This window comes from Melanostigma gelatinosum (genome assembly GCF_949748355.1).
Source record: "Melanostigma gelatinosum genome assembly, chromosome: 15".
Lineage (NCBI taxonomy): Eukaryota > Metazoa > Chordata > Actinopteri > Perciformes > Zoarcidae > Melanostigma > Melanostigma gelatinosum.
This window is the reverse complement of record NC_136648.1, coordinates 2,242,286-2,251,963: the sequence shown is the minus strand read 5'-3', so window position 1 is coordinate 2,251,963 and position 9,678 is coordinate 2,242,286. Positions and strand designations below refer to the sequence as shown.

Genomic DNA, 9,678 nt, shown 5'->3' with positions numbered 1-9,678 from the left:
GATGGCATGTTGTCTGTGTGCCGACATTAAAACTATCACAACAGGTGGACAGGAGATGCAACAGCCCATAAAGAAGATTTCCAACAAGTTTCTCAACATGCGTACTTCTCTGTACTGAAACGCCATCAGTCTCAGCCCAAGTACTGTTCCAATTCAAAGTTCACATCGAGCCAAGCACGGCCCTAATGCCCGGATGTGGCTCGCTCTGCCCATTTTACCCGGGATGCATCGGAGGTGACTTGTCTGTACTTGGAACAGCCAAATATCCCAGAATGCATTTTGCACCAGCAACAGGAAACAATGGCGGAGGAGAAATCACACAACTGGAAGTACGTGTTGTGGAAGTCACAGATATCCCGGGAAACTAAACTAACTATGTTAGGAGTACCGTAGTTACATTTACACCGTCTTACATTTACAACCGGCCCTTTGAGGGCGACCGTGATGCTGATGTGGCCCCAGAGTGAAAATGAGTTTGACACCCCTGGGTTATATGATGCTCGATGAGGAACTTTATTAGCGTCATACCTGTGTGCGCTTCTGCTTTTAAAAGGTTGAGTCACAAAGAATATGTGGTGTTAATAAGCATAAGCATATCTGCTGAATCACAGAGACACACATTTGGAGTTTTGGGCACTTTATTGAAAAGCAAAACAAAAGTAGAAAAGGAATGAAATAGAGCCGCTTCATCAGCATTCATTGTAAAGCCAACAGCCTCCTCGTCCCTAAATACTATCAGGAAACATATTGAAGAAGATTTATATCAGCTGAGAAGCTTCAAACATCTCACTGCCCTTTAGAAACTAGAAGCCTTCATTTACATAAAACAATGTTTCAAATCAGATCAAAAGATGAGATGAAACAATAAACATCCTCTTGATTATTGAAGAAAACACGCAGAGACATAAATGATTCTTTCCTTTGACCTGCTGCTAGAAAACAAGGAAACATACAAACAAACTATTCACACAAGTGTGAAATAAAGGTGTGTCGTCCTGCTGAGAGTGGAGGCGGACTGGAGTCAATCCCAGTCCACACTGGGAGAGAGCTGGAGTCCAGTTCACCAGCAGCAGAGACACAGATAGGAAACCATCACACCGACACCTACGGGAGACTCCGGGCGTCCGGTTCCCGCAGCGTGTTTCTGGTGCTGCTGGTTGATTTGCAGCGTTTCCCCCAGTGATGGAACCCAAGCAGAGAAGCAGAGAACGACTTCCTCAGTATGAAAAGAGAAGAAACTCGACTGGTTGACGAAGATCTCTGATCTCAAGCTTTATGTCTTCACATCACCAGACCCGACAGTGTGTGTGTGTGTGTGTGTGTGTGTGTTACCAACATCGATTGAACCAGAAACCCAACAGCAGAAGCATTGAAGTGTAAATATGGAGGATTTGTTTGAGATGAACACGTCTTTGTGTGTGCAGAGTGATGTGATGCTTTCATTGTTCTGAAGATCTCCAACAATAATCTTCCTCGTTTGATTTAAGAACGTCTCATCAGAGGAAATTACATTTTGTTCAGTTGAAACCAAACGATCCAAATCATTTCACGTCACCACTGATGTTTGCTCATAGCTTTCAAATGTGTTCCGATCGATGAGCATCTACAGCTAGATTCAATGACTTCATGACATGAACGGTGAAGAAGTGGTGAGGTCACAGTTCATGGAGGAGAGTGTGGTGGCACCACTTCTTGATCCAGTGAAATATTTATCCATAAACCTGAAGAGACCAAAAGAAAAGAAACACATCAAAGAGAAAACTAAATCATTCACCACAAATGTTTCAATCAGAACAAAGACACATATTTACACAATCATTGAGACACCAAATATTCATGACTCAGTCACAGAAGTGTTACCTTCTGTAATATTGAACCATCACGCTTATGAAGTCATAACTGCTTATTTTCATCTGATAAACTGGTGTCCCTGTTTGTAAAGGTTGATGTTTGAGACGTGATCTGAGCTGCTGATGTGAAGCTTTCTGAACTCATCTGTGTCTTTCTCTGAATCATCTCACTTCACATCAGATGAAGCAGCTTCACCTTTGTTGTGGAAGAAGTCAAAGATGTTCTTCACAGCGACAACGTGTCCCAGAGCTTCTACAGCGGACAGAGAACCGATCACAGCAGCTTCTTCTGCTGCTAGTTTAGAGCAGCTTTGTTTAACAGCAGCTGTGAACAGTTCATGTCCCGTATGAAGCAACTCACTGTGTGCAGGGCGCTGACTTCAGCGTTCAGCCTCAGGGTTCAGCTTCATAGAGAGCTCAGAGGGCAAAGAGCAATTGGCTGAAATAAAAAGCAAAGACGGCGTTTTAGTTCTCCAGAGCCAACATGTCAGAATGTGTTGTAGCAGCTTCCTCCCAGTGGAGAGGATCCCCTCTTCTAGCCCCTCCCACTGATGAAGACTTCACTTCTCTCTGACATCATCACGCTGTCATCACTGGAGGAGGCAAAAGCAGCTCCACAGAGTAAACCTGTGACTGAGTGATCCTAAGCACACCGCTCACTCTGACTCCTCTCGGAGATGAAAGAGGTTTTATTCATCATCTGAGCCTTGTAGAAACAATGTGCATGAAAAAACTGACATTATTCTAATTACAAAAATACTGTTTTTATTTATTTTCCCCCCAAAAGTCCAAATTACTTTCATCAACAGTCTAAAAGAACACGTAGAAAACAACCAGCTGCCTTGAAGTGTTCGTCGATTCTATAAAACTGCAGATATAATATATTATGAAGAATAAAAGCAAATATGATGAAATAACATCAATAGAAATTTATGTTAAATATAAAATATGAATTTGTCTCTTCTAGTCATGTCATCATGACATTACCGCTGACTGTTGAAGTTTGCTTCTGTCACATTCTGAAGAAAATGCAGAAAATCCAAATACCAATGAAATACTACTGAAATATTAATGAAATACTAACGTCTGTGTTCGGGTCTCTCATCTTTCCTGTTCCTGTTCCTGTGAAACATGAATCCACCCACAGCGATGCCGAGAGCAAGAACCACTGCAGCGATGCTGATGATGAAGGTGATGTCAGCGGGCTTCTCTGTTGAGCAGAAAACAAGAATAAAATCGTCACAACCTGAAGAGATGAAGCAGGTTAGAAGAGGAGAACATCCGTTCATCCAGCAGACCACAGTCCTGAACACACACACCATGTGTCTGTCCTTTCTTTATCTGCTCTACACGATGACTGTCTCTCTGCTTGTTGATCTCGTCCAGCTGTGTTCTCTCTGTCCAGCTGTGTGTTTCTCTTGCTTTCTGTCTCATGTTGGTTTTTGACACGACGACAACTTCTGACAAACGTCTTCAAACTCCTTTCTGACCGTCAGCACACTTTGAATAAACTTGAACTGAACTCAACTTCCCGTCCTCATAAAAACACACAAAGTGTTCCAGTGAACTGAAGGTGTGCTTCCCACCTTCATCACACCTGATCTCAGCCTCACCTTCGTTGGTCTCGATCACCTTTCGGTCCAGTCTGGTGACGATGTCCTCCTTCACACCAGACAGCTGGAACACACAGTCGTACCTCCTCCAGTCTTCAGCTGGGACTGATGACAGGTCCAGGTCAGCGCTCATCTGGAAGGATCCATCGTGGTTGGGGAGGATCTCTCCGAGGTCCACGTCCTCATGGAGCTCCTCTCCATCTTTGCTCCAGAACAGTGTGGCTCTGTCAGGGTAGAAACCTGTAGCGTGGCAGCTGACTGGAGAGGAGGAAGTCTTCTGGAGGAGAGACACTGAGGGAAGCTCTGGAGAGGGAAGAGAGAGACGGGTTATAGGTTCTTCAGTGTTATTATTTACTGTGGATTCATATCATCATTCATGTTGGATGAATGTGTTTTAAATGCCTTGGTAACACACACACTATATAGATATATTTATGTATGTATGCAATGCAAATACATGTCATTGAGGTTGAATTGATGAAAGAAGGGAGAGACAAACAGATGAAGAGGTGAGATGATCAGAAAGGGAGGACAGTGAGTGTGAGAAAGACAGAGCAAAGAGACAGAGAGAGAAACTGAGACAGACAGAAACAGTTCAGAGACAAAGAGAGAGAACGGAGGGACAGAGGGGTGATGAGTGTGAGGGAGGAAATGTGGTGAAGGAGAGAAGGAGGCAGAGAGAGGAAGAGAGGTGAGGGAGGAGAAAGGTGTGACACACAGCAGCTCTCTGTACGTGGCTGACATGTGTTGTCATGTGACTGTTGGTCAGAAACAACAGAAGCTTTATGAAACTACATCAGGTCATGTGATTCTACCTGTTCTCATCAGAGAGCTCCTCCCGTAGGTCACATACTTCTTCACCCACTCAGGACACTCCAGAGTCAGGTAGTTCTTCCACTGTGCTATCAGAGCTCTGTCATTATCAAACTTGTGTTTGGTGATGACAGCCTGTTGTTTTGGAGCGATCCATGTCTCTGTCTTCAGGTCAAATGATATGAAGTCTTCTCCATCATAACCCTCCTGATCATAACCTTTGACCTCATTGGTCTCATCATCCCATTCACAGCCGTACATCTTCTGGAAAATGTGGACACCTGAGAGAGAGAGAGAGAGAGAGAGAGAGAGAGAGAGAGAGAGAGAGAGAGAGAGAGAGAGAGAGAGAGAGAGAGAGAGAGAGAGAGAGAGAGAGAGAGAGAGAGAGACTCATCAGTTGACGACACTGATCCACAGACTCCACAGCAGAGGGTCTACACCTCCTGCTGTCATTGGCTGGATGAAGCCACTTACAGCCAATCAACAGCTGGACAGTGTGGACGTCTCAGAGAGAGACAGGGAGGCAGAGACTGCTGGGACACAGAGGGACATCCTGACTCTGTTCATGTCCTCTTTTCACACAGAGACACAAAGCCTCCAGGGGGCGTGTCTTCATCTGTTATTAACATGTTTATTATTAAATATTATAAAATGTCAGAAACTCGTGAAAATGTCGTAACGTTGTGAGAGGATGAGGTGAAATCTTCAGATTGCTTCTTCAGTCTGAACAACACTGAACAATATTTAATGTGAAACGATATTAATCAGAGAAAAGCAGAACTTTCTCATATTTCAGAAACTGGAACTAGAAAATGTTTGACATGTTTTCTTGATGAAAGACTTGAGTGATCATCTGATGATCAACATTTAAGTCAATTAATTTCCTGTTGAACTGATAGATTCCTTATTCTAACACGATGTCTGTTCATGAAGACATAAACACACCAGAGTGAAGTTCAATGACTCTACTCTGTATTATTCTCCATATTTAGGGCTCAAACTCATTATTCTCGTCTTTGCTGATTATGGAATGACTATTTTTAATGAATCCATAAATAGTTGACAGTGTAAATGTCAGTAAAGTGTGAAGACGCCGTTAAGTTCAGAGTCTGATGAACTCTTTAAAGTGCTTCTTCAGTCTGAACAACACTGAACAGCATTTCATTCACAACGACATCAATCAGAGAAAAGGAACAAAGTCTCACACTGAGGAACCTGAACTACAACATGTTTGACTTATTGCTTCAATTAAAGACTGAAATTATCATCTGATTATCAGAAATGTAGCCAATTCATTCGTTCAACTGAACAAATTCATAACTAGCTTCATCACTGAAGATGTTTATGAAGACACGAACACATTGGGGTGAAGTGAAGCTCACTCGTCTGTGGTTCTGTCTCTACATGTACAGAGTATTATGGGATGGACACACTGGAGTGGAGCCTGTGGTCTGAATGAGACATGCACCATGTGGTCCTGTCAGCCAGCTCCATTCAAACATGCTGCTCCTCTCAGGAGAGGACCCAGCAGAAGCAGCCTGCGTCCCGTTTACAGTCCTGCTCCCTACTTTGAGAAACCAGCCGTCATGTTCCTCGACCAGCTGTGTGTTGTAAACGCTCTGTGACCAACAGGTTCCTGCAGCACACTTCTCACGGACCAACTCACTGTGGCCACTTCAGTAGAGTTCTTCTGATGGAACCCAGTGGAGAGAAGGTGTTCATCATCTCTGCTGCTCATTATGGGATGGACACAAACACCATCAGTGGAGCACAGCAGCACCCAGGCCACTCAGTCAGCCATGTTTCTGCTGAGTCACCCTGTTTCAGCCAAGAGAAGCTGTGTGTGTGTGTGAGTGTGTGTGTGTGTGTGTGTGTGTGTGTGAGAGAGAGAGTGTGGGTGTGTGTGTGAGAGAGAGAGAGAGAGAGAGAGAGAGAGAGAGAGAGAGAGAGAGAGAGAGAGAGAGAGAGAGAGAGAGAGAGAGAGAGAGAGAGAGAGAGAGAGAGAGAGAGAGAGAGAGAGAGAGAGAGAGTGTGTGTGTGTGTGTGTGTGTGTGTGTGTGTGTGTGTGTGACATCTGTTTACTAAAGTACAGGATGACAATATCAACAAAATGTGTGAAACATAAACAAACCTCCAGTTTGGTTGAAGCGCTGCTTTGCTACTTCAATGTTGTTTATGTAGGCCTGCTGGGTACCCATAAAGAGGTCAGTGTTCCTCTGCCAGTACTGAGGATCATCTGCTGTGATTCTGCTCATCCAGTCCTGTTTGGGTTCTTCTCTCCTGGTGTTACTGTCATAGTGAGTGATCTCAACGTCATCAACCAACCCAACAGTCACAAACTCTGGGAAGTTTGTGACTCCAGAGGACACAGTGTAGAAATACTTCAGAGAGTGAATCACTGGAACGGAAAGATAAAATCATCACTTTCAGTTTAGATATCACGCTTTAATAAATCACTGAACAATGTTGTTCTGCTGCTCACAGAATCAAAAAGAACTACAGTACAATAAATACATGCTGATAATATCTGCTGAGCACTCAATACACACAGGAATAAATGTTTACTTTAATATTTCTGATGATTGTTTTAAAACTATCTGTTCTGAAATGAAATATAAATATGTTTGTTATTGATTCACTGTGAGAGGCTGATATATAATATGATTTTCTTCTTCTTCCTTTCAATCATGAAACATGTTTTATTTCGTGACAGATGACACTTTGCATCTTGTTTAAGGAGTGAACACTGAAGAGACTGAAGAACAAGATGATTCATGAGTAATGCTGAAAGTCTGAGCCTTCCACCTCCAGCTCAGCCAATGGGAATTTAAGCTGAGCCTGACGTCACGTGTAACTAGGTAGAAGTGAGCCGCTCAGGTTGTCAGTGATTGAGTTTATGAGTGAACGATATTAAATATTACAGCAACAAAGCAGGAAGTAGTTTGTCTTCAGCAGGAAAACAACCATCAACTGACTCGTTGTTTCAAAGTAAAAGTCCAAAACCTCCACAGCAGCCTGAGAGATGAAATGTGCTGACGTGTTTCCTGACTGTATGAATATGTTCATTCTGTCCACTGAATGACAATAACTAACACTAAATATTGACATCGTTGATGCAATAACAGTGATTGTAAACAGCACTGAATGAACCGCAGCACACATTCTACATCAAACACCAACAAGTTCGATGTTGAAATAGAAAAGAGCACTAAATCTCGTGCTGTTGTGACGTCATGCTTCATGCTCTTTCCTCGTCGGACTGGTGTTGGACTGTTGCTGCGCTGCGTCATGCTGACGTCTGAGCTTTAAGCGCGTGCACACCGTTTCGCTGTGAATGCTGCTGATATGATGAAATAATGTCCCAAATCAAAGCGACAGCAGAGAGAGAAAGAACACACTTCTGTCCTTTTCACTCAGTCACTCGAGGACACAGCGGCTCCCTCAGAGACATGTCGGGACCAATCACTGAGCTGCACACACAGGATCTACGAACGTGGACTTTAAGAGCATTTCTGACTTTTTACCACATTTTCTGTGGTCAACGAGGAAGTCCTGGAGCTAAACATCAAAGACGATCAAAAGCAGCTTCAACTGATGAACACAGTCTATAAAGACACGAAGCTTTCCTTCTTCTACAATCACACAACTTATCAAACAAAGAGTGAACTCACCTGCTGCCGCGCCGTGAAGGTGTATCATCAGGAGAGACAGAATCAACGGCTCCACAGTGAAATGTCGCATCTTAACTTCTGGTGCTTTCTGTTCTTAAAGAGAGAAAGTGATCCGGTCCGCTCTGCTCCAGGATCAGCACTGAACTGCGGGAGAGAGAAGAAGCAGCGCTGCCTTCCACCTCCATCTGAGCCAATGGGAATTTAAGCTGAGCGTGACGTCACGTGCAACTAGGTAGAAGTGAGCCACTCAGGTTGTGAATGAAAGTGAAAGTATTGATGTTGTTTGAGCGCGTGAGAGGATGAAGGAGACGCGGACACGCGGGGCTTTATTCTGCTGTTCTCATGTGAAAGGAGTGTTTGACCTCCTGCTGCTCGGGTCTTCTCTCATGATGTGTACTCTGATGTCACGTCACGTGCACAGACGTCACATGACGTCGCACTACAGTGGTTCACAGCTGCACTTGATGAGCAGCAGGACAGTTTCTCAGACTCTTATTATCTGTTGTGTTGAACAGGTCTGTGTGCGATCAGAGCGTCTGCTGATGGAATGAGATGGAGGGGAGCTCCATATCCAACAAGGGCTTTTATTGATGTGTGAGCACGTGAAGGTGTTCAGTACAGGCCTGCACGCTGGTCTCAGCACACATGAGGCCTGAAGCATCAGCACAGACAATACGACACAACACAAGAGAGTCTCCACCAAACAGCATTTCACCTCACAGTTTGTCTTTGAGAGGAAAACAAGAGGCAGAGAAACGAGAAGCAAAGCAGGAAGAGAGTCAGAGAGCTTCTCCAACACAAGCATCAGATGAGGTCATCTCTGTCCGACAGCCCACGTGCTCCTGAAGTGACTCAGAGCTGCGGACGCTGGAAACTGCTTGAAGAAGAGAAATGTAACACCTCTGTTGATGTTTGAACACCTGATGCTGTTTTTCACTTTGGAAGCGTTGAGACTCTGTTTCACCCCTCATCACTTCCTGTTGTTCAAGCACTTTATAAAAGATTAGAGTTTAAATCTGATCTCAAGAACTCATGCTTTGTTCTCACTGCTTTACTGAGACAGTCTTATTTATCATTATTGCAGTATTATTGTTCATTATTATAGTATTATTTATGATTATTACATCATTATTCATGATTATTGCACAAACTAACAGATATGTGTCATATTGTATCTCTGCTGATCAATAACTGAGTTTCTCTGCTGATCAATAACTGAGTTTCTCTGCTGATCAATAACTGAGTTTATCTCTGCTGATCAATAACTGAGTTTATCTGCTGATCAATAACTGAGTTTCTCTGCTGATCAATAACTGAGTTTCTCTGCTGATCAATAACTGAGTTTCTCTGCTGATCAATAACTGAGTTTATCTGCTGATCAATAACTGAGTTTCTCTGCTGATCAATAACTGAGTTTATCTCTGCTGATCAATAACTGAGTTTCTCTGCTGATCAATAACTGAGTTTCTCTCTGATCAATAACTGAGTTTCTCTGATGATCAATAACTGAGTTTCTGTGTTTACCTTCACAGTGAAGTCAGCAGTGTGACAGCGCCCCCTGTGGATGATTCATGTATCTGCCTTTGAACGTCTCATGAGAAACCACGTGAGGACGTCACATGACTTCGTGTAAACGTCCTGATGCTCCATGACTGTGATCACATGTATCGATCAGATGAAGAAGATAAATACATATAGAATGTACTTATTGTCTGTGAACATCCTCAGTGC

The 9,678-nt window shown here is 43.4% G+C and overlaps 1 protein-coding gene across 1 annotated transcript; it reads right to left on the bottom strand.

The window, feature by feature from the left end:
• Positions 1-629: 629 nt before the first annotated feature.
• LOC306789109 (major histocompatibility complex class I-related gene protein-like) lies at positions 630-8,086 on the bottom strand. Its single transcript, XM_079284901.1, has 7 exons — positions 7,948-8,086; positions 6,408-6,674; positions 4,279-4,557; positions 3,464-3,766; positions 2,935-3,060; positions 2,212-2,289; positions 630-1,721 (listed from the first exon to the last, which is right to left on the bottom strand). Exons 1-6 carry the CDS (start codon positions 8,015-8,017, stop codon positions 2,231-2,233), a joined length of 1,104 nt encoding a protein of 367 aa, XP_079141027.1. The 5' UTR covers positions 8,018-8,086; the 3' UTR covers positions 630-1,721; positions 2,212-2,230.
• Between the last annotated feature and the right edge of the window lie 1,592 nt (positions 8,087-9,678).